Here is a 25,343-nt window from a genome sequence, read left to right as displayed (position 1 = left end):
CCACCATTGCTAAACCCTTGCACGCTCTAACGGCGAAAGGAGTGAAGTTTCGATGGGGACCGGAGGAGGAGGCTGCATTCTGCTCCCTCCGGGACGCCTTGGTTAGGGCCCCACCCTTGCGCTATCCGGACTTCGCGAGTCCCTTCTTGCTAGACACGGACGCTAGCAACACGGGCATTGGGGGAGTGCTGTCCCAAGTCGTTGGAGGGGTCGAACGGGTGGTCGCCTATGGTAGCAGGGTGTTGTCGCCGGCAGAGCAGCGCTACTGCGTCACCCGTCGCGAACTGCTTGCCATTGTTTTTTTTGTACAACAATTCAGGCCATATCTCTATGGCCGTCATTTCACGGTCCGGACGGACCACGCGGCGCTCCAGTATTCATTGCGGGTCGCCCAGCCCTCGGGCCAATTGTCGCGGTGGTTGGAAGTCCTCCAGGACTATCAGTTCACGACTACGTACCGTAAAGGCTTGCGACACACAAATGCCGATGCCCTGTCGCGGTTGTTGCCTTGTCACAAATGTGCGTGCTTATCGGGATCGGCGCGCTGTAAACCGCCGGTTACGGAAGGTAGGGAGGCGTTGGTTGCGGCCGCGAGCACACCAATTGGGGATGGTCCCGCTACCCCTGGGGGTCAGGACTCGCTGCTCTCAATGTCATTGATTGAGTGGGGCCGTCTCCAAATGGCGGACAGCTCCCTGCTGGCATTGCGCCGCAAGACGGGGGGTTCCGAAGGTAACCACGACCGAACTGGCTCCTACGAGCTTAAGCAAGGCCTATTGATGAGATGGGACAGTTTGTCCCGGCGGCATGCGATTGTGGTGCCTGCTGCTGTGAGGGGGAAGGTTGTCTTGGCCGCACACGAACGCCTCTTGCATTTGGGAGTTAACAAAACGCTTGCCCTGCTTCAGCGTGACTATTATTGGCCGGGAATGGGGGGTGACGTGGTGAATATTCTGAAGGGTTGTGTTGAGTGCGCCAGACGGAAACCACCGCCTGTGCCAGCTAATCCACCGCTGCAATCCATCCAGGTCTCGCGCACTAACGAGCTCGTTGCACTCGATATTCTGGGGCCTTTTCCGGTCACGCCTAGGGGTAATAAGTACCTATTGGTGGGGGTCGAATATTTTACTCGGTGGCCTATGGCGTGGCCACTCGCCAACCAGTCGGCGGCGGCTGTGACGGACGCCTTTGTCCAGGGCTACGTCCTGGACAAGGGGGCTCCCGAACGCTTGCTGACTGACCAAGGGAAGAATTTTTCGAGTAAATTACTGCAAGAGGTGTGCGACCTGTTGGGTACCAAGAAGGTGCGTACCTCCCCGTACCACCCGCAGACGGACGGGATGGTGGAGAGGCTTAACAGGACATTGACTTCTATGTTATGCCAGCAGGTGTGTGAGGCGCATGTTGATTGGGACCTGCAGGTCCCTGGGGTCCTCGCCGCGTATAGAATGGCCCCCCATGCAGCTACCGGATTTTCCCCGTTTTATCTGATGTACGGTCGGGAAGTCGACCCGCCCATGGAAACGCAGCTGGGTCTGTCCGCACCACGAGCAAATTCGAAATTGGCAGAGCATATTAAATTTAATATTCATAAGCTGACAGAGGCAAGGGAGGCCGCACGGCTTAATTCACGGGCTCGCCAAATTGCAAACGAGCGGTTGCGGGCACGGAAGGTGTCCGTGCACAATTGGGAACCAGGTGACAGGGCCTGGCTGCATTGCCCGCAGGCACCTTTGGCTACGTCGCCTAAATTGTTGAAGCCGTGGCGGGGACCCGTGGAGGTCGTGCTGGTTGCACGCCCCCAGTGCGTTCAGATAAAATGGGGAAAACGCCGTTGGTACGTCCACCCCTCCCGACTGAAACCGTTCTCGCCTCCGTATGGCCTCCCCTTGTGTCATGAGGGCCGAGCATGTGACGTGACCAGCGACCCTGAGGGGGAATTGTCTTTGCCTGCTCCTCACATGTCTCCGCCTGATCCGCTCCCAGGTGTCTCGGAACTGACAGCTGCCGACCACCGGCGGCCGGATCTTGAGCGGCCGGAGCCACCGGACGGTCGCCAACGTCCCGTCCCATACGACGGACCGGCCAGACGGACTCGCGCTAGGTCGCGCTACTTTGTGTGACCTGCCATGTGAGGAGTCGAGGCAGCCGGAGCGCCTCGGCACTGCGTTTAGTCACAGAGACACTTGGCGTGTTCGTTTTCCGGTGTTCGCTTTTGTTGTGTTGTTCGTCGGGCTGTATATTGCTTCATATTTAAGTGTTGTGTTGTGTTGTTGTTGTTCCGTTACGGGGCACACTGAGAGGTGGAGTTTCTTTGTTACTGCATTGACGTTAGGTTGTGTTGTTGGTTAACAGCCGGGCCGGCTGCAAGCTATGTGGGAGGGGGTGATGTAGAGGTGATACGCGCTGGGATTAGAGATCGTATGCCAGCGCGTAATGATTGGCTGTGTAGGTGGTGACGTGCGCTGACAGTGGAGGATCAGGGGTCAGCGCGGGGTCGTGGGTTACGGGGTACTGATTGGCTGTGGACCGGTGACGTGCTGAGAGGGAGTGATCGGGTGGCAGCGCGGTGTGATTGGTGGAGGAGTGTTAACACGCGCTGGGGAAAACGGATCGTAGAGAGAGTGCGTCGTGATTGGTTCATTAAGGAGCGATGCTCACGTTGAAGTACGCATCAGCTCCGCCTCTCGTGAGCAGGGGCTATAAAAGGGTATGCACACAGGCGTGAGGGCAGTGTGTAACCAGCGAAGAATGAAGACGGGGATGAAGACCTAGGGCCCTGCGGTACCTAGTCCCGCTGTCCTAACGGGACCGGGACTCTGTGTAACCCAGAGGCGAGTGTAGTGTGTGTAGCCAGAGGCATAAGGTCTACACGAGCCGAATGCAGTGTGTGTAGCCAGGGACATAGGGTCTACACGAGTCGAGTGTATTGTGTAGCCAGAGGCATAGGGTCTACACGAGTGAAGGGTATCGTGTGTAGCCAGAGGCCTAGAGTTTACACGAGAGTAGTGGAGTGTGAAGTCATTGAAGGAGACTACACGTTGTATTTTGATACGTAAAGATTTAATAAAAGTGTGTTCCCGTCAAGAAGTTCCTGCCGTCAATTCCCATACTTCAACATTATTAATTACACCTAATGCCTATTTTTTGTTAATCACACTTAATTAACTACATTAACACATTTTACGTATTTTTTTATTTTCTCATTTCATTTTTACCATCCCCATCACCCCCATCACCACCATCGCCATCACCACCACCATCACCACCACCATCACCACGATCCCCGCCACCATCACCACCATCCACATCACCTACCACCACCATGACTACGACCACCACCATCACAACCACCATCGCCATTACCCCCGTCACCACCACCATCACCACCATCTCCCAAGACCTCTGGCATACCAGACGAGGCAGATAACATCTTGGTATATCGAGGTGTCTCTGTAAAGGCTGCTGAATGACTGTCCATTGAAGTTCCGTAGATTACACTCTTTGTTGAATGTTCTTATTTCGTTACATTTAATCTCAAAACACAACAACAATTAAAGGCTCACCACCACCACGTATCTATCACCTAGGTGGGTGAGTGGGAGGGCGAGTGAGTGGGTGAGTGGGTGGGTGAGCGGGTGAATGGGTGTGTGAGTGGGTGGATGGGTGAGTGAATGAGTGGGGGAGTGAGTGGGTAAGTGAATGAGTGGGCAGGTGAGTTTGTGAGTGAGTGGGTGGGTGAATGGGTGAGTGGTTGAGAGAGTGGGTGGATGAGTGGATAGGTGAGTGGGTGAGATAATGAATGGGTGAGAGAGTGGGTGGGTGAGTGAGTGGGTGGGTGTATGAGTGGGTGGTTGAGTGAGTGGGTGGGTGCATGGGTGGGTATATGAGTGAGAGGGTGGGTGAGAGGGTGGGTGAGTGGGTGGGTGAGTTGGTGGGTAAGGGAGCGAACAGGTGAGTGGGTGAGCGAATAATGGTGTCACAGTTTGCATATCTTCATGGCCCCGTAGGCGTCTAGGACGATAAGGTTAGATTCGTGTACAGTGATGGACAAGAAGTATCCACCGGGAATTGGCTCAGTCCACGCCGCGCCATTCACAGCCCTGCGTGAAGAACAGAGACAACATAGACTCAGCACCGCACCATAGACTCAGCACTGCCAACCATCGTCAGCACTGCCACCCAAAGAATCAACACTGCCACCCATATAGTTAACATTGCCACCCATATGCTCAACACTGCCACCCATAGACTCAGCACTGCCACCCATAGAGTCAGCACTGCCACCCACAGAGTCAGCACTGCCACCCATAGACTTAGCACCGCCACCCATAGACTCAACACTGCCACCCATAGACTCAGCACTGCCACCCATAGAGTCAAAACTGTCACCCATAGACTCAGCACTGCCACGCAGAGATTCAACATTGCCATCCATAGATTCAACACTGCCAGCCATAGTTAGCACTTAGCACTGCCACGCATGAGACTCCACTGCCACCTATGAGACTCAACACTGCATCATAGACTCAGCACTGAGACCCATAAACTCAGCACTGCCACCCATAGACTCAGCATTGCCACCCACAGACTCAACGATGAGACCCACAGACTCAACAATGAGACCCACAGACTCAACAATGAGACCCACAGACTCAACAATGAGACCCATAGACTTAACATTGCCACCCACAGAATAAAAAATGAGACCCATAGAATAAACAACACAACTCCAACCTGTAGTAGAGTCGTGCATCGATTCCGAGGAGGTAGACTCCACCCGCGGAGTCCACCTCTATTTTCTTGGCTAAAGCCGGAGGGTCTGGACCCCTCACCCACGTCGTGTTGGCGCAGTCAACGTTGGGCTTATGCCACATACGGGATGAGGAGTCGCAGGCCCAGCATTCGTTGGGCGAGCAGCCTACGGCGTAGACGCTGGCGATGATATTCAAGAGACTTTTCGAGGTCGTAATCCGGGACGGGTGCTCGCCAGGCGCGGGCGCCCTGTCACAGATGACGCTGAAATAGCCGTCCCTTTCACCGGTGGCGTAGATGTAGCCCGGGGCTCCGCCCGTGAATGACTGTACGCCAACTGCACGCATCCATTCATATATATATACATTTCGTAAGAAAATTTAAGTATATATAGGGTGGTTCATGTTAAGAAAGTTTTTGCACGTACTTAAGTGTGGTAGAACATTACCACAGGAACGTAACCTGAGTGGATGAGTGAGTGTGTGAGTGAGTGGGTGGGCGAGTGGGTGGGTGGTTGAGTGGATGAGTGAGTGAGTGTGTGATTGGGTGGGTGAATGGGTGACTGAGTGGGTAAGTGACTGAGTGGGTGAGTAGGTGGGTTTGTGGGTGGGTTAGCGCGTTTGTGGGTGGGTGAGCGCTGCACCTCTTTCGCACATGGGCCGTGGTGGCGCCCCACCTCGTCGAGGTGAGGCTGGCGCTCAAAGAGCACTGCGAGTTCCTCGACTACCAGCTCGACCCAGCCAACTGCTTCGACATCGCGCGCTTCACCGACGCTCACAGCTGCCCCAAGCAATGCCTAGCGGCGTGGCGCTTCCAGCAGCAGCGCTTCGAAGAGGTCCGCTGCACCGAGGTGTTCCTCGAGCTGAGTCCAGCAGAGCTGCACGAGGTTCTGTGAAGCAACAACCTCGCATGCACCTCCAAGGGGTCGGAGTACTGGACGCTCGAGAGCTGGGTGAAGGCCGACCCCCGCGAGCGCCGGCTCTCAAGCGTTGCGTGTGGCTATGCCTGCTCATCGTCAAGTCGCATACCAACAAATGCAGGACGACCACGCAAGCAAACAGCTGCCCAGCGCCGCCACCGCCACCAACACCGCGGCAACGCTGCTTATCGGTAGCGGGCAAAACGGAGAGCGGTCAAGCAAAGAGGGCCGGAATCGCACTAGCACGCCTTCGGGGACTGAGGGCCTCTGGCCTCTCAAACACCACAGTCTCTCACACATCACAACCTCCCACACACCACAACCTCTCAAACACCACAGTCTCTCACACACCACAGCCTCTCACACACCACAGCCTCTCACACACCACAGTCTCTCACACACCACAGCCTCTCACACACCACAACCTCTCAAACACCACAGCCTCCCACACACCACATCCTCTCACACACCACATCCTCTCACACACCACATCCTCACACCACAGCCTCTCACACACCACAACCTCTCAAACACCACAGTCTCTCACACATCACATCCTCTCACACACCACAGCCTCTCACACCACAACCTCTCACACACCACAACCTCTCACACACCACAGCCTCTCACACACCACAGCCTCTCACACACCACAACCTCTCAAACACCACAGCCTCTCACACACCACAGCCTCTCACACACCACATCCTCTCACACACCTCAGCCTCTCACACACCACAGCCTCTCACACACCACAGCCTCTCACACACCACAACCTCTCAAACACCACAGCCTCTCACACACCACAGCCTCTCACACACCACAGCCTCTCACACACCACAGCCTCTCACACACCACAGCCTCTCACACACCACAGTCTCTCACACATCACATCCTCTCACACACCACAGCCTCTCACACACCACAGCAACTAACACACCACAACCTCTCACACACCACAACCTCTCACACACCGCAACCTCTCACACACCACAACCTCTCACACACCGCAACTTCTCACACACCACAGCAACTAACACACCACAACCTCTCACACACCACAACCTCTAAAACAACACAACCTCTCACACACCACAGCCTCTCACACACCACAGCCTCTCACACATCGCAACCTCTCACACACCACAGCCTCTCACACACCACATCCTCTCACACACCACATCCTCTCACACACCGCAACTTCTCACACACCACAGCAACTAACACACCACAACCTCTCACACACCACAACCTCTAAAACACCACAACCTCTCACACAACACAGCCTCTCACACACAATTCTACGTTTTGTCTATGGCAGTATATAGTACGGTGTAGACTCGTGTGATGTAGGAGAATAAAGTTTAGATGGAAGCATATTATATTTTTTACGACGTAGAATTGTAATGTATTACTTACTGTTAGTAACTCAGCTTATTGTAGAGTATATTTAGTATACTGATGATACTATGTAGTTTATACTTTAGTTGTTCACGTGGTGGTTTAAGTTACTGCAGCTACATACTATTAACACTCCTTCCCTTTATTAATGCTACCCCTATCCCCTCCCTTTGATGCTGCTAATCCTGCATAATGTACGGGCATAATTAGTACTAATCACATACCTGCATTTCCCATATCCCCTCCCTTTGATGCTGCTAATCCTGCATAATGCACGGGCATAAGTAGTACTAATCACATACCTGCATTTCCCATATCCCCTCCCTTTGATGCTGCAAATCCTGCATAATGCACGGGCATAAGTAGTACTAATCACATACCTGCATTTCCCATAAATATGCTAAATTCCTGTTGATATGCAAATTCCTTTGTCAAGGCGCTCTTCCCCCTCCAACCCAGCTTAAATATACGCTGCCAAGCCTGGTGGTGTTCATTCAGACGCTGTCTTTCTGACAGACCTGTTCTTCACCTGACGACGGCTGCTTGCGTTGTGGCCGAAACGTCGTGAGAATTATCTTATTATGTTTTATTTTTATTATTTTGTTATTTCCATTCTACGTGACTTTACCGAAAGAACCAAGAAGATGAACACCACAGCCTCTCACACACCGCAACCTCTCACACACCACAGCCTCTCACACACCACAACCTCTCACACACCACAGCCTCTCAAACAACACAACCTCTCACACACCACAGCCTCTCACACACCACAGCCTCTCACACACCACAGCCTCTCACACACGCAGCCTCTCACACACCACAACCTCTCACACACCACAGCCTCTCACACACCGCAGCCTCTCACACACCACAACCTCTCACACACCGCAGCCTCTCACACACCACAACCTCTCACACACCACAACCTCTCACACACCACATCCTCTCACACACCACAACCTCTCACACACCGCAGCCTCTGACACACCACAACCTCTCACACACCGCAGCCTCTCACACACCACAACCTCTCACACACCACAACCTCTCACACACCGCAGCCTCTCACACACCACATCCTCTCACACACCGCAACCTCTCACACACCACAACCTCTCACACACCGCAGCCTCTCACACACCACATCCTCTCACACACCGCAGCCTCTCACACACCACAACCTCTCACACACCGCAGCCTCTCCAACACCACAGCCTCTCACACACCACAGCCTCTCACACACCACAACCTCTCACACACCACAGCCTCTCACACACCACAGCCTCTCACACACCACAACTTCTCACACACCGCAACCTCTCACACACCACATCCTCTCACACACCACATCCTCTCACACACCGCAACTTCTCACACACCACAGCAACTAACACACCACAACCTCTCAAACACCACAGCCTCTCACACACCACAACCTCTCACACACCACAACCTCTCACACACCACAACCTCTCACACACCGCAACTTCTCACACACCACAGCAACTAACACACCACAACCTCTCACACACCACAACCTCTCACACACCGCAACCTCTCACACACCGCAACCTCTCACACACCGCAACCTCTCACACACCGCAACTTCTCACACACCACAGCAACTAACACACCACAACCTCTCACACACCACAACCTCTAAAACAACACAACCTCTCACACACCACAGCCTCTCACACACCACATCCTCTCACACACCACATCCTCTCACACACCGCAACTTCTCACACACCACAGCAACTAACACACCACAACCTCTCACACACCACAACCTCTAAAACACCACAACCTCTCACACAACACAGCCTCTCACACACAATTCTACGTTTTGTCTATGGCAGTATATAGTACGGTGTAGACTCGTGTGATGTAGGAGAATAAAGTTTAGATGGAAGCATATTATATTTTTTACGACGTAGAATTGTAATGTATTGCTTACTGTTAGTAACTCAGCTTATTGTAGAGTATATTTAGTATACTGATGATACTATGTAGTTTATACTTTAGTTGTTCACGTGGTGGTTTTAGTTACTGCAGCTACATACTATTAACACTCCTTCCCTTTATTAATGCTACCCCTATCCCCTCCCTTTGATGCTGCTAATCCTGCATAATGTACGGGCATAATTAGTACTAATCACATACCTGCATTTCCCATATCCCCTCCCTTTGATGCTGCTAATCCTGCATAATGCACGGGCATAAGTAGTACTAATCACATACCTGCATTTCCCATATCCCCTCCCTTTGATGCTGCAAATCCTGCATAATGCACGGGCATAAGTAGTACTAATCACATACCTGCATTTCCCATAAATATGCTAAATTCCTGTTGATATGCAAATTCCTTTGTCAAGGCGCTCTTCCCCCTCCAACCCAGCTTAAATATACGCTGCCAAGCCTGGTGGTGTTCATTCAGACGCTGTCTTTCTGACAGACCTGTTCTTCACCTGACGACGGCTGCTTGCGTTGTGGCCGAAACGTCGTGAGAATTATCTTATTATGTTTTATTTTTATTAATTTGTTATTTCCATTCTACGTGACTTTACCGAAAGAACCAAGAAGATGAACACCACAGCCTCTCACACACCGCAACCTCTCACACACCACAGCCTCTCACACACCACAACCTCTCACACACCACAGCCTCTCAAACAACACAACCTCTCACACACCACAGCCTCTCACACACCACAGCCTCTCACACACCACAGCCTCTCACACACGCAGCCTCTCACACACCACAACCTCTCACACACCACAGCCTCTCACACACCGCAGCCTCTCACACACCACAACCTCTCACACACTGCAGCCTCTCACACACCACAACCTCTCACACACCACAACCTCTCACACACCACATCCTCTCACACACCACAACCTCTAACACACCGCAGCCTCTGACACACCACAACCTCTCACACACCGCAGCCTCTCACACACCACAACCTCTCACACACCGCAGCCTCTCACACACCACATCCTCTCACACACCGCAACCTCTCACACACCACAACCTTTCACACACCGCAGCCTCTCCAACACCACAGCCTCTCACACACCACATCCTCTCACACACCGCAGCCTCTCACACACCACAACCTCTCACACACCGCAGCCTCTCCAACACCACAGCCTCTCACACACCACAGCCTCTCACACACCACAACCTCTCACACACCACAGCCTCTCACACGCCACAGCCTCTCACACACCACAACTTCTCACACATCGCAGCCTCTCACACACCGCAGCCTCTCACACACCACAACTTCTCACACATCGCAACCTCTCACACACCACAGCCTCTCACACACCGCAGCCTCTCACACACCACAACCTCTCACACACCGCAACCTCTCACACACCACAGCCTCTCACACACCACAACTTCTCACACATCGCAACCTCTCACACACCACAGCCTCTCACACACCGCAGCCTCTCACACACCACAACTTCTCACACACCGCAACCTCTCACACACCACAGCCTCTCACACACCACAACTTCTCACACATCGCAACCTCTCACACACCACAGCCTCTCACACACCGCAGCAACTAACACCCCGCAGCCTCTCACACACCGCAGCCTCTCACACACCGCAGCCTCTCACACACCGCAGCCTCTCACACACCGCAGCCTCTCACACACCGCAGCCTCTCACACACCGCAGCCTCTCACACACCGCAACCTCTATAACAACACAACCTCTCACACACCACAGCAACTAACACACCACAACCTCTCACACACCACAACCTCTCACACACCACAACCTCTCACACACCGCAGCCTCTCACACACCGCAGCCTCTCACACACGCAGTCTCTCATACACCGCAACCTCTCACACACCGCAGCCTCTCACACACGCAGCCTCTCACACACCGCAACCTCTCACACACCACAACCTCTCACACACCGCAGCCTCTCACACACCGCAGCCTCTCACACACCTCAGCTTCTCACACACCACAGCCTATCACACACCACAGCCTCTCACACACCACAGCCTCTCACACACGCAGCCTCTCACACACGCAGCCTCTCACACACCACAGCCTCTCACACACCACAACCTCTCACACACCGCAGCCTCTCACACACCGCAACCTCTCACACACCTCAGCCTCTCACACACCACAGCCTCTCACACACCACGACCTCTCACACACCTCAGCCTCTCAAACACCACAGCCTCTCACACACCACAGCCTCTCACACACCACAACCTCTCACACACCACAACCTCTCACACACCGCAGCCTCTCACACATCGCAGCCTCTCACACACCACAACCTCTCACACACCACAGCCTCTCAAACACCACAACCTCTCACACACCGCAGCCTCTCACACACCACAGCCTCTCAAACACCACAACCTCTCACACACCGCAACCTCTCACACACCGCAGCCTCTCACACACCACAGCCTCTCACACACCACAGCCTCTCAAACACCACAACCTCTCACACACCGCAACCTCTCACACACCACAGCCTCTCACACACCGCAGCCTCTCACACACCGCAGCCTCTCACACACCACAGCCTCTCACACACCACAACCTCTCACACACCACAGCCTCTCACACACCACAGCCTCTCACACACCACAACCTCTCACACACCACAACCTCTCACACACCGCAGCCTCTCACACACCACAGCCTCTCACACACCACAACCTCTCACACACCACAACCTCTCACACACCACAGCCTCTCACACACCACAGCCTCTCACACACCACAACCTCTCACACACCACAACCTCTCACACACCGCAACCTCTCACACACCGCAACTTCTCACACACCACAACTTCTCACACACCACAACTTCTCACACACCACAACCTCTCACACACCACAACCTCTCACACACCGCAACCTCTCACACACCACAACCTCTCACACACCGCAACCTCTCACACACCACAGCCTCTCACACACCACAACCTCTCACACACCACAACCTCTCACACACCGCAACCTCTCACACACCACAACTTCTCACACACCACAACTTCTCACACACCACAACCTCTCACACACCACAACCTCTCAAACACCACAACTTATCAAACACCACAATTTCTCACACACCACAGCCTCTCCAACACCACAGCCTCTGACACACAGCCTCTCACACACCACAGCCTCTCCAACACCACAGCCTCACACACCACAACCTCTGACACACCACAACCTCTCACACACCTCAGCCTCTCACACACCACAGCCTCTGACACACCGCAACCTCTCACACACCACAGCCTCACACACACCACAACCTCTCACACTCCACAACCTCTCACACACCACAGCCTCTCACACACCACAGCCTCTCACACACCGCAACCTCTCACACACCACAGCCTCTCACACACCGCAGCAACTAACACCCCGCAGCCTCTCACACACCGCAGCCTCTCACACACCGCAGCCTCTCACACACCGCAGCCTCTCACACACCGCAGCCTCTCACACACCGCAGCCTCTCACACACCGCAGCCTCTCACACACCGCAACCTCTAATACAACACAACCTCTCACACACCACAGCAACTAACACACCACAACCTCTCACACACCACAACCTCTCACACACCACAACCTATCACACACCGCAGCCTCTCACACACCGCAGCCTCTCACACACGCAGTCTCTCATACACCGCAACCTCTCACACACCGCAGCCTCTCACACACGCAGCCTCTCACACACCGCAACCTCTCACACACCACAACCTCTCACACACCGCAGCCTCTCACACACCGCAGCCTCTCACACACCTCAGCTTCTCACACACCACAGCCTATCACACACCACAGCCTCTCACACACCACAGCCTCTCACACACGCAGCCTCTCACACACGCAGCCTCTCACACACCACAGCCTCTCACACACCACAACCTCTCACACACCGCAGCCTCTCACACACCGCAACCTCTCACACACCTCAGCCTCTCACACACCACAGCCTCTCACACACCACGACCTCTCACACACCTCAGCCTCTCAAACACCACAGCCTCTCACACACCACAGCCTCTCACACACCACAACCTCTCACACACCGCAACCTCTCACACACCGCAGCCTCTCACACATCGCAGCCTCTCACACACCACAACCTCTCACACACCACAGCCTCTCAAACACCACAACCTCTCACACACCGCAGCCTCTCACACACCACAGCCTCTCAAACACCACAACCTCTCACACACCGCAACCTCTCACACACCGCAGCTTCTCACACACCACAGCCTCTCACACACCACAGCCTCTCAAACACCACAACCTCTCACACACCGCAACCTCTCACACACCACAGCCTCTCACACACCGCAGCCTCTCACACACCGCAGCCTCTCACACACCACAGCCTCTCACACACCACAACCTCTCACACACCACAGCCTCTCACACACCACAGCCTCTCACACACCACACCCTCTCACACACCACAACCTCTCACACACCGCAGCCTCTCACACACCACAGCCTCTCACACACCACAACCTCTCACACACCACACCCTCTCACACACCACAGCCTCTCACACACCACAGCCTCTCACACACCACAACCTCTCACACACCACAACCTCTCACACACCGCAACCTCTCACACACCGCAACTTCTCACACACCACAACTTCTCACACACCACAACTTCTCACACACCACAACCTCTCACACACCACAACCTCTCACACACCGCAACCTCTCACACACCACAACCTCTCACACACCGCAACCTCTCACACACCACAGCCTCTCACACACCACAACCTCTCACACACCACAACCTCTCACACACCGCAACCTCTCACACACCACAACTTCTCACACACCACAACTTCTCACACACCACAACCTCTCACACACCACAACCTCTCAAACACCACAACTTATCAAACACCACAATTTCTCACACACCACAGCCTCTCCAACACCACAGCCTCTGACACACAGCCTCTCACACACCACAGCCTCTCCAACACCACAGCCTCACACACCACAACCTCTGACACACCACAACCTCTCACACACCTCAGCCTCTCACACACCACAGCCTCTGACACACCGCAACCTCTCACACACCACAGCCTCACACACACCACAACCTCTCACACTCCACAACCTCTCACACACCACAGCCTCTCACACACCACAGCCTCTCACACACCGCAACCTCTCACACACCACAACCTCTCACACACCACAACCTCTGACACACCACAGCCTCTCACACACCACAGCCTCTGACACACCACAGCCTCTCACACACCGCAACCTCTCACACACCACAGCCTCTGACACACCACAACCTCTCACACACCACAACCTCTGACACACCACAACCTCTCACACACCACAGCCTCTCACACACCACAGCCTCTCACACACCGCAACCTATCACACACCACAACCTCTCACACACCACAACCTCTCACACACCACAACCTCTCATACACCACAGCCTCACACACACCACAACCTCTCACACACCACAACCTCTCACACACCACATCCTCTCACACACCTCAGCCTCTCACACACCGCAACCTCTCACACACCACAACCTCTCACACACCACAGCCTCTGACACACCACAGCCTCTGACACACCACAACCTCTCAAACATCACAACTTATCAAACACCACAATTTCTCACACACCACAGCCTCTCCAACACCACAGCCTCTGACACACAGCCTCTCACACACCACAGCCTCTCCAACACCACAGCCTCACACACCACAACCTCTGACACACCACAACCTCTCACACACCTCAGCCTCTCACACACCACAGCCTCTGACACACCGCAACCTCTCACACACCACAGCCTCACACACACCACAACCTCTCACACACCACAGCCTCTCACACACCACAGCCTCTCACACACCACATCCTCTCACACACCTCAGCCTCTCACACACCGCAACCTCTCACACACCACAACCTCTCACACACCTCAGCCTCTCACACACCACAGCCTCTGACACACCACAGCCTCTGACACACCACAGCCTCTCACACACCACAGCCTCTCACACACCACAGCCTCTCACACACCACATCCTCTCACACACCTCAGCCTCTCACACACCGAAACCTCTCAAACAACACAACCTCTCACACACCTCAGCCTCTCACACACCACAGCCTCTCACACACCACAGCCTCTCACACACGCAGACTCTCACACACCACAGCCTCTCACACACCACAGCCTCTCACACACCACAGCCTCTCACACACCGCAACCTCTCACACACCTCAGCCTCTCACACACCACAGCCTCTCAAACAACACAACCTCTCAAACAACACAACCTCTCACACACCTCAGCCTCTCACACACCACAGCCTCTCACACACCAGAGCCTCTCACACACCACAGCCTCTCACACACGCAGACTCTCACACACGCAGCCTCTCACACACGCAGCCTCTCACACACCACGACCTCTCACACACCTCAGCCTCTCAAACACCACACCCTCTGACACACCACAGCCTCTGACACACCGCAACCTCTCAAACACCGCATCCTCTCACACACCGCAGCCTCTCACACACCACAGCCTCTCACACACCACAGCCTCTCACACACCACAGCCTCTCACACACCACAGCCTCTCACACACCACAGCCTCTCACACACCGCAGCCTCTCACACACCGCAGCCTCTCACACACCGCAACCTCTCACACACCGCAACCTCTCACACACCACAACCTCTAACACACCACATCCTCTTCTTGGTTTTTTCGGTAAAGTCACGTAGAAGGGAAGTAATAAAACAATAAAAATAAAACATAACAAAATAATTCTCACGACGTTTCGGCTACAACGCAAGCAGCCGTCTTCAGGTGAAGAATGAGACACTGCCAAGCTAGGAGCTTATATATAAGCTGAGTTGGAGGTGGAAGAAGAGCGCCTTAACAAAATAATGTGCATATCAAGAGGAATTTAGCATATTCATGGAAAATGCGTAGGAGGTGGGCGGGGGGGTTTCAAAGTCATATTATGCCCATGCATTATGCAGGATCAGCAGCACCAAAGGGAGGGGGTAGCATTAACAAAGGGAGGGCATGTTAATAGTATGTAGAAGCAATGAAACATGTGAATGGGAGGACGTTGGCAGGAGACCCGCAGCGGAGCAAATAATGCATCATCGAGCGCGTCATGCACGCGATCGGTGTCTCGGTCGGCCAGGACAACGCCGTGCGCTGCCAGAAGAGTGCTGCAGAGCACGACCCGGCAACTGCTCGCATCGCCGCATGCGCGTCGTGCAACGAGATTCAGCTCGGCGCCCACAATTCGATTGTCGACGCCGGGCCGGTCGACCAGCTGGGTGCTGCGTTCCGCCTCACCGACCAGCAAGTCGCCGCGCTAGGCGATATTCCCGCAGAGTTGGTCGTGCAGCACCTGTCGGTCCTGCGCTCGGGTGACTACTACTACCACTTGAACCCGGACCTCGTGCCTGACGTCAACAACGTCGTACTGTGCACTATGTGCAGCAAGGACCCGACCAGCCACAAGTACAGCCTGGCCACGACTACGGCCGGCACGGTGCACTGCCCAAGCTGAACGGCACCACGCTCAACGCCGTCCTGCCGGCACGCGCCTTCAACATTGAAATCTTGGTGCGCTCCAACCATTCCACGGCGCATGCCATCGTGTTCCCATCTGACGGCCCGGTTGAGGTCGCAAGCAGCTGCCGATCATATCCGACAAGCACCTCCCGCAGTTAACCTTCCTCGGGCCGCGCGACACGTGGTGCAAGGCGCATAACCGGTTCCGCGCCCTCTACTAGTTGGACGTTGTCGGCGCGTACGCCTGGCTTGACGCCTGGACCGGCCTGCGTCATCCGCAATTCGCCGGCGTCGAGATTAACCGATCGCCTGAGATGCGCCAGTGCATGGGCGCCGAGAGCGGTCGCATCGAGGACACCGCCATCGTCAACGACGACCACGACATCGCCAACATGCACGCGTATGCAGCCGAAGACAATGACGCCGAGTCGCCGCTTGACAGCCGTTTAAGTGCCTCGCCCGAACTGGTGTATGCCGCTGTCCTGCCCAAGCCGTCGCTGATCGACGGTAGCTTCGACGAGTTCGCCGTGCAGGCACTGGTCGACATCATCCAGCCGGCTGCCAGCTGTACCGACGGCGATGGCGGCAAGAGCACCGAGTTGCGCCCGCCGCCGGTCGTCATGTCGCGCGCTGAAGACCCGATCAGCGAGTGGGACCACAATGACGCCATCCTGGCCTCGGCCTTTGCGCAGCTGTTCATGCTTGGCAAGGGCGTCCCGACGGGATCCATTCCCAAGACGCAGCTGCGCCACTGCTTCCTCTTCTACAACAGATGCTTCGAGGATCCGCTCTTCATCGCCACCACCTTCAACCAGCTGCAGCGGCATGCCTGTGTCCGTTCGACAGCGCAGATCAGCGCCAAGCGCGACAAGCAGCTGGAGAAGCTGGGCGAGCTCACCAACTCGTCCGTCTTCTGGGAGCGTCTAGTGTGGGTCCGCGACAATCCACTGTTGGACGAGGCCAAGAAGCTCAATGTGACCGTCTGCCGGATCCTGTCCATGGTCGGGGTGACCGTCCTGTTCAGCCTGTTTGAGCGCGTTGTGACGAGCCCCAAGATGACCGCGATGCGACTCAGATACGGGATTGGCGGCTACTTCTTGACAGGGGCGCGCCCGAATTCGAGGACAACGCCGTACCGCGCCACACCCTGATAAATCGCTGGAACGATCCTGACTGCATCGTGTCGCGCGCCGGGTTTACACGCGCCAATCTGCCGCCCGAGATCCGCGACAATGCCTCTGCTCGGATCCAGCTGACGCGTTCGCGCCAGGCGCTGGCGGCCATCTCGTATGGCAGCAAGCTGCGGACGCTGCTCAACGACGTCTTGCACTGCCTGCAAGCCTCGCAGACGCGCGTATCACGCAACTATACGATGCGGGAGCGCGGCGCCTACCTGAAGCTCGCAGCTATCAATGGCAACACCGAGCCGCAGATGGGCGGCCGCTTGCACTGGCACATGACGGCGTACGCGTCGGCGCTGTCGTGGCTGCGCCCGTTGACGTGCGGCGGGCCGTCGGCTGCATCCTTGACAGCGTTTCCTGCACGCACCTGGCGCCTGATGTGGGCGATTGGTACAAGGACATACTCGCGCTTGACATGGACGTGGCACGGCCGCGCGCTATCGAATTGGCCGTGCCCGACGCAGCCAGCGAATACGATGAGTTTGTCGCCATCGCGCAGCGCAAGGCGCCGCTGGTGGGCCACCACGAGCACGGCTTCACGTGCGAGAAGCCGCCGAAGGGCCTGGTCAAATGCAGACTCAGCATGGGGAGTCGGCCACAATCTTCCTCGCTCGCCTCAGGGTCCTCGAGGTGTACAGGTCCTTGAGGTTTGGCAGATTGCAGCCAATCACCTTCTCAGCAGTGCGGATGATACGCTGCAGTCTGCTCTTGTCCTTTGCAGTGGTAGCAGCGTACCAGATGGTGATGGAGAAGGTGAGGATGGACTCAATGATGGTTGTGTAGAAGTGCACCATCATTGTCTTTGGCAGGTCGAATTTCTTCAGCTGCCGTAGGAAGTACATCCTCTGTTGTGCTCTCTTTATGAGGGAGCTGATGTTCAGTTCCCACTTGAGGTCTCGTGCGACCTCTCCGACCTCACCGACGACCAGCGTGCCATCTTGTCCACGCTGGTCGACAGCGGCGAACAGCAGTTGCCCATGATGCACGGCGGTGGCGGGTGCGGCAAAAGCTACATCATCGTCAAGACGGTGGATGTGATCAAGGAGTGCGGCAGCATAACAGTGTGCTGCTGCTACACTAGCATTGGGGCGGCGCCACTGCCCGGCGGACAGACGTTCGCCCGGATGTGGTTGTCGTGGGTCAAGGACCTCAACGCTGGCGACCTGGTCGTCAAGATGTTCAACTCGCTCGGCGGTAAACGCCTGTGCCTTGTCGTCATTGACGAGGTGTCAATGCTGCCATTCGGCTTCCTCGTGCTGCTCGACGGGCGTCTGCGCGCCAAGTTCGACCCTCTGAAGCCGTTCGGTGGCGACTTCCTCCAGCTGCCAACGACTGTCAACAAGCAGGACCTGTACTGCATGTTGTACTCGACGCACGCCGAGACGTCCGACGGGGCGAAGGCGAAAGCCCTGTTCCAGCATTTCCGCGTCCTGCACATGGACACGCAGATGCGCGCCGCCGAAGATTCCGACCACTGTCGTCGCCTACAGGCATTTCCAGGCACTGTCGGCGCGCTACCCGACTGGCATGTCGTGGTCGGCGGACGACTTCGACTGCCTGGCGCCGGGGCGCTGGTTGAACAGCCAGATCGTCACCTTCTTCATGCAGATGTACGTCTCGCGGTGCCCGGACGACATCTTCCTGTTCAACACGTTCCTGTACACCAGCTACCTGGCGGGAAAGATGCCCGTGCAGCGCGCGTATGTCGCCGCGCTGCAGCGCCATCTCTGGATCATTCCAATCCATGAGGCGGCGCATTGGATACTCCTGCTGATTGCCAACGCGGCCAGCCCGGCTGGTACGACTGTGTTTGTTCTCGACTCGCTGGCGCGAAGCAACGGCAGGTCGGGCAACGCACGATCGCTCGAGGCGTTCGGCGCCGATCTCGTTCACAGGGTCCTGCCGCCTGACGCGCCTGTCGCAGCGCCGCTGCATGTCATTCTGGCGGTTGTGCCGCGGCAGCCAAACACAGACGACTGCGGCGTGCACGTCATCATTAATGTCATTCACGCCGTGCAATCGTACGACCGCTTCGTCGCACACGATGGCCACAGCGACGGAGTCCTGAACTGCCTCGAGTGGTACGACCTGGATGCGATACCTGTCTTCCGCCACCGCCTGCTGGCAGAATTGCACTCTTTTCAGGCGGGGGAGAGGCTGCTTTAGGTGGTACATGCACATCCAGGTAGAGTAAGTATTGTATGACAACTTGTTCAACAACCCCCCGATGGGTATTGTACTCTTTTTTTTGAGGAACAGCTTTTTTTTCTCTCCACCATCCCAGGTCCCCACTCGGTCCCCACCCTTCACGCCGGCTTGTGCCCGCCCTCACAGTCGGGCATATTTGCGGAATACACCACGCCGCCGTTGACCCTAGCCATTGACCGAGCAACCGAACGTTCCTACCAGCTCCTTCTGCAGGAATGTGTTTTCTGGGAGGTATTGAGCATCATCCAGGCCCAAATATAAAGACCTCGTTTAATTCTGTAGATTTTTCTAGCAGAAAAGGTATTGGTATTCTACATGCAAACATCAGAGGCCTCGTAAATAAATAAAGTCAAATAAAACTAGAAGTGGCTAATTTAGACCCAGACATGTTTTTGCCTAACAGAAACGTTTCTGACTCCGGCCATAATGACTTGCAAATGACGAATGACAACTACAACAATTTTCGGCTTGATCGAGGGTCTAAAGGAGGTGGAATTGCCATATATGTCCGTAATACTATAGCATGTTCACCAGCTCACTCCGTGTAAAAAAGAATGTTGCTTTGAAGGTCTGGCTATTAAAATAACTCTCCCGAATAATGAACAGATATTAGTAGTGTGTTGCTATAGGTGAAATAATTTTAGTGGGAGATCTAAATTGGAATTGGCTAAATCCACCGGCTGTGGACTCAAATTTTACAGATGAATTTAACCTGTTTCAATTAATAAATGTCCCAACAATACCCAACTAAGAAAATCTGGGACATTCATCACTGCTTGACGTCCTATTGACAAATGCCCGTCACAATTTCACACTAACTGGTGTTCTGGGTAATAACCTTAGCGTTCACTCCATATTTGGGGTGATCGGCCAAACCCAATATCCCCCCTAAATTGGTTGAGAAGCACTCTCTGAGACACTTCAGCATTCAGGCATTTAGAAATGATGTATTTAACTCGGATATTGACAATGTCTGTGATATCCCCGACCTGACAACGGCTTGGGAGACCTTCAGATCCACATTTCTCAAAATTTTTAACAAACATGCTGCGTTGGTTAGATTTAAAATAAAAGGCAATCGCCCACCATGGTATGATCCTCTAATTACTAAGCTCATGAAAACTAGGAACAAGGCTTGGGCATCTGCTCATAAAAGTAACTTGGTAAATGACTGGCTAGAATACAGGATTTTAGGAAATAGATGTGCCCAAAAAATACGAAATGCAAAAAAATATTTACTTTTCCTCCGCGCTCCTGGAATCAAATGGCAATGCCAGGATTTTCTGGAAAACAATCAAATGTATTGAAAAAACATCTAAAACAGATAATCTGCCTGTTACGCTAAACCGAAAAGGGGAGTGTTTTTCAGATCCCCAAAAAATAGTCGACTATTTTAACCTTCATTTTTCTGAAGCTGGTGACCTTTATGACAATATATTGGGAGTAACCCGAGCTCAAGTAATTTCGGAAACCACTGACCAAACGTTAAACAAATTTAATTTCTTGCCTATACACAAAAAAAATGTTTTAAAACAAATGTCTAACCTCAGAGCGTCTTCCGCTACCAGAGCAGATAGTATTCCCGTTTTTGCTCTGCTTACTGTTGGTCACCTAATATACAAACCGATAGCCCATATTTACAACCTATCCATCAAAGACGCATCACTACCTATAGAATGGAAACATTCCTATGTTCGTTCACTTCACAAAGGAGGCCCTAAAGATGATCCAAATAACTACTGACCGATCTCAATTTTGTCTCCGTTGATGAAAGAATTACTGAACTATCAACTTAGCAGTTTCCTGTCCGACAACAATATATTACATAGAAAACAATCAGGGATCCGAAACAATACAGCACCGCAACTGCTGCATTGGACTCTCTAAATCACATTTACAGTAGCCTTGATAAAAAGCAATACTGCGCCAGTCTATTTCTTGACTTGTCCAAAGCTTTTGATATAGTGGACCACAACACGCTGCTAAGTAAAGTAAGTTGCCTCCGTTTCTCCAAGCACGCAGTAGAATGGTTAAAAATTTACCTCTCTTCTCGCACCCAAACTGTTTTCACAGATGGTTGAAGGTCAAACAGTGTTAAGATAAAAAAGGAGTTCCACAGGGTTCAATCCTCGGCCCCCTCTTGTTCTCTCTTATATTTCTGCAGGAGACGCTATACTGATTACTGCTGGACGCTCTCCGGATGACGTGATTGCTAGGCTCCAGGTCGATTTCGACAAACTACAACGACAGCTAGATGCTCTTAAACTAGTCTTGAATACCTCCAAAACCAAGGTGCTATGCTTCTTACCAGGACTAAAGCAGGACGTTATTTTTCCCTATTTATATTCAAAAACTAATTATGAAATAGAGCAGGTCAACATCTATAAGTATCTTGGGGTCATCCTTGATTCAAAAATGAATTTTCAAGAACACATTGATTATATTGGTAAAAAGACAAAACAATTGGTTTTTTGTATCGACACAAGCACTGTTTTCCACCTATGTTCCGTTTGTAATTGATAAAAGCTACCATCATGCCTCTACTTGATTACTGTGATATCGTATATAAATCAGCACACAGTACTGTTCTGAAGAAACTTGACTCAATATATCACTTGGCCTTAAGATTTGCATCGAACTGCCCATATAGGACCCACCACTGCGATCTCTACATTGGGTCAAACTTAACTTCTCTTAATGATCGACGGCTTATGCATCAGATATTATTTATTTACGATGTACTTACGAAACGATTACCTGCTGGATCTCCTCATTGTTTCAGAAAGAGATATGAGCTAAGATCTTCGCTCATTTACCAGCTACCACATTCCTTATTGCCGTACAAATACTGGAGGGAGGGCCTTTGCTATAGATGCCCCCAGGGTCTGGAATGCTATCGCAATTAAACTCCAGCTTGGGTCATTACCTACAAGACCATCACTCAAAACTGCTCTAGAGGAGTCGTACAACCCTAGCTGCCACTGCTATCCAGTGGCCTGAAATCAAATATATAGCTATCGATGACCAATGCGAGAAATTGTTATGTATTTTGATTATAGTGTGCTGCTACTACTATTGTTACTCTTGGATTGACTCATGCAGCTAGCGAAGGATGCTAGGTTTAGTAATATATGTTATGTATGTCGCTATTGTAAACTTTCAATCACATTTCTTATTATCACTGTTACATTGTTTTCTAGCATTATTTTAGTAATTTCTAGATAGGTTTAGTTTAGCCCGATTTTTTGATGTAGTATAGAGTTATATCTTCTTGGTTCTTTCGGTAAAGTCACGTAGAAGGCAAGTAATAAAATAATAAAAATAAAACATAATAAAATTATTCTCACGACGTTTCGGCCACAACGCAAGCAGCCGTCCTCAGGTGAAAACCAGGTCCGTCGAGGCGACAGAGTCTGAATGAAACACCACACGAGCTTGGAGCATATATATAAGCTGGGCGCATTGACAAAGGAATTTGCATATCAAGAGGAATTTAGCATATTTATGGGAAATGCAGGAATGTGATTAGTACTGCATATGCATGTGCATTATGCAGGATTAACAGCATCAAAGGGAGCTGCAGTTGCTGCTGCTGCTGCTGCAGTTGCTGCTGCTGCTGCAGTTGCTGCTGTTGCTGCAGTTTCTGCTGCTGCTGCAGTTTCTGCTGCTGCAGTTGCTGCTGCTGCTTCAGTTGCTGCTGCTGCAGTTGCTGCCTTATCCATTTTAATATAACACTATGTATTATTCTACCCACCCTAATGTGTATCACACTGCTATATATTTACTATACAATTACGACACCATACATTACTCTGCACACTGCACCATGCCAGTGAGTGGAACGCGGTCTGAAAGTCACCGTAAACGTGAGCAGCAGCAGCAGAAACTGCAGCAGCAGCAGAAACTGCAGCAGCAGCAACTGCAGCTCCCTTTGATGCTGTTAATCCTGCATAATGCACATGCATATGTAGTACTAATCACATTCCTGCATTTCCCATAAATATGCCAAATTCCTCTTGATATTTGTCAAGGCGCCCAGCTTATATATATATGCTCAAAGCTCGTGTGCTGTTTCATTCAGACTCTGTCGCCTCGACGGACCTGGTTTTCACCTGAGGACGGCTGCTTGCGTCGTGGCCGAAACGTCGTGAGAATAATTTTATTATGTTTTATTTTTATTATTTTATTACTTCCCTTCTACGTGACTTTACCGAAAGAACCAAGAAGATGAATCCCTGCAGTCACGAAAGCTTTAAATCAATATAGAGTTATACTTACATTTTTTTTATCTATATTGCATTATCATTGTTATTGTGATCTAACATCAAAATGGGATTTTATGCACATTTTTGTACGCAGCATAAACAAATGGTGCTGTTTCTGGAAGATTTTATTGTTTTTGGAGGGGAAGTTTCAATTTGCTTAAAGTAAATTTTAAATGTATCTTGTAATTGTATTGTTTGTTGCGATTGCACCCGAATCAAGAGCCGAATGGCTCACAGGGTTATTCCAAATAAATGAAACTGAAGTGAGTGAGTGGATGAGTGAGTGAGTGGATGAGTGAGTGAGTCGGTGAGTGAGTGGGTTAGTGGGTGAGTGAATGAGTGGGTGAGAGAGTGAGTGAGTGAGTGGGTGAGTGGGTGAGCGAGTGAGTGAGTGGATGAATTTGTGAAAGTCTGAGTGGGTGGGTCGGTGAGTAAGTGACTCAGTGGGTTAGTGAATGCGTGAATGGGTTATTGAGTGGATGATCTAGTGAGTGAGTGGATGAGTGAGTGAGGGTGTGGGTGATTGAGTGAATGGGTGAACGGGTGAGCGGGTGGATGAGTGAGTGGATGAGTGAGTGAGTGAGTGGGTGAGTGAGTGAGTAAGTGAGTGAGTGGATGAATGAGTGAGTGGATGAGTGAGTGAGTGGATGAGTGATTGAGTTGGTGAACGAGTGAGTGCGTGAGTGGGTGAGCGGGTGAGTGAGTGGGTGTGTGAGTGAGTGGATGAGTGAGTAGATAAGTGAGTGAGTGGGTGGGAGAATGGGTGGATGAGTGGATGGATGAGTGGTTAATAAAGTGGTAGGGTGAGTCGGTGGGTGGGTGAGTAGGTGATTGACTGAGTCGGTGAGTGAATGGGTGGGAGGGTTAGTAGATGAGTGAGTGAGTAGATGAGTGAGTGAGTGGGTGAGTGAGTGAATTGGTGAATGGGTGAGTGGATGAGTGAGTGGATGAGTGAGT

The 25,343-nt window shown here is 52.6% G+C and overlaps 1 protein-coding gene across 3 annotated transcripts in view; it reads right to left on the bottom strand.

The window, feature by feature from the left end:
- Positions 1 to 3,086: 3,086 nt before the first annotated feature.
- The window catches only part of LOC133339346 (uncharacterized), a 37,259-nt gene continuing 15,002 nt past the window's right edge, over positions 3,087 to 25,343 (bottom strand). For 2 of the 3 annotated variants that reach the window (XM_061547472.1, XM_061547473.1), the window contains exons 3-4: positions 4,738 to 5,092; positions 3,087 to 4,103 (exon numbers count right to left, since the gene is read on the bottom strand). In XM_061547472.1, coding sequence (XP_061403456.1) covers positions 3,980 to 4,103; positions 4,738 to 5,092 — 479 coding nt within the window. In that variant the 3' untranslated portion in view covers positions 3,087 to 3,979. The remainder of the gene's footprint in view (positions 4,104 to 4,737; positions 5,093 to 25,343) is intronic. The other variant, XR_009754711.1, reaches the window with a different exon arrangement.

This window comes from Lethenteron reissneri, unplaced genomic scaffold (assembly GCF_015708825.2).
Source record: "Lethenteron reissneri isolate LAM-NWPU_2019-01 unplaced genomic scaffold, ASM1570882v1 scaffold_1845, whole genome shotgun sequence".
Lineage (NCBI taxonomy): Eukaryota > Metazoa > Chordata > Hyperoartia > Petromyzontiformes > Petromyzontidae > Lethenteron > Lethenteron reissneri.
Note: the sequence above shows the minus strand (reverse complement) of the source record. Positions and strands in the feature narration are given on the sequence as shown.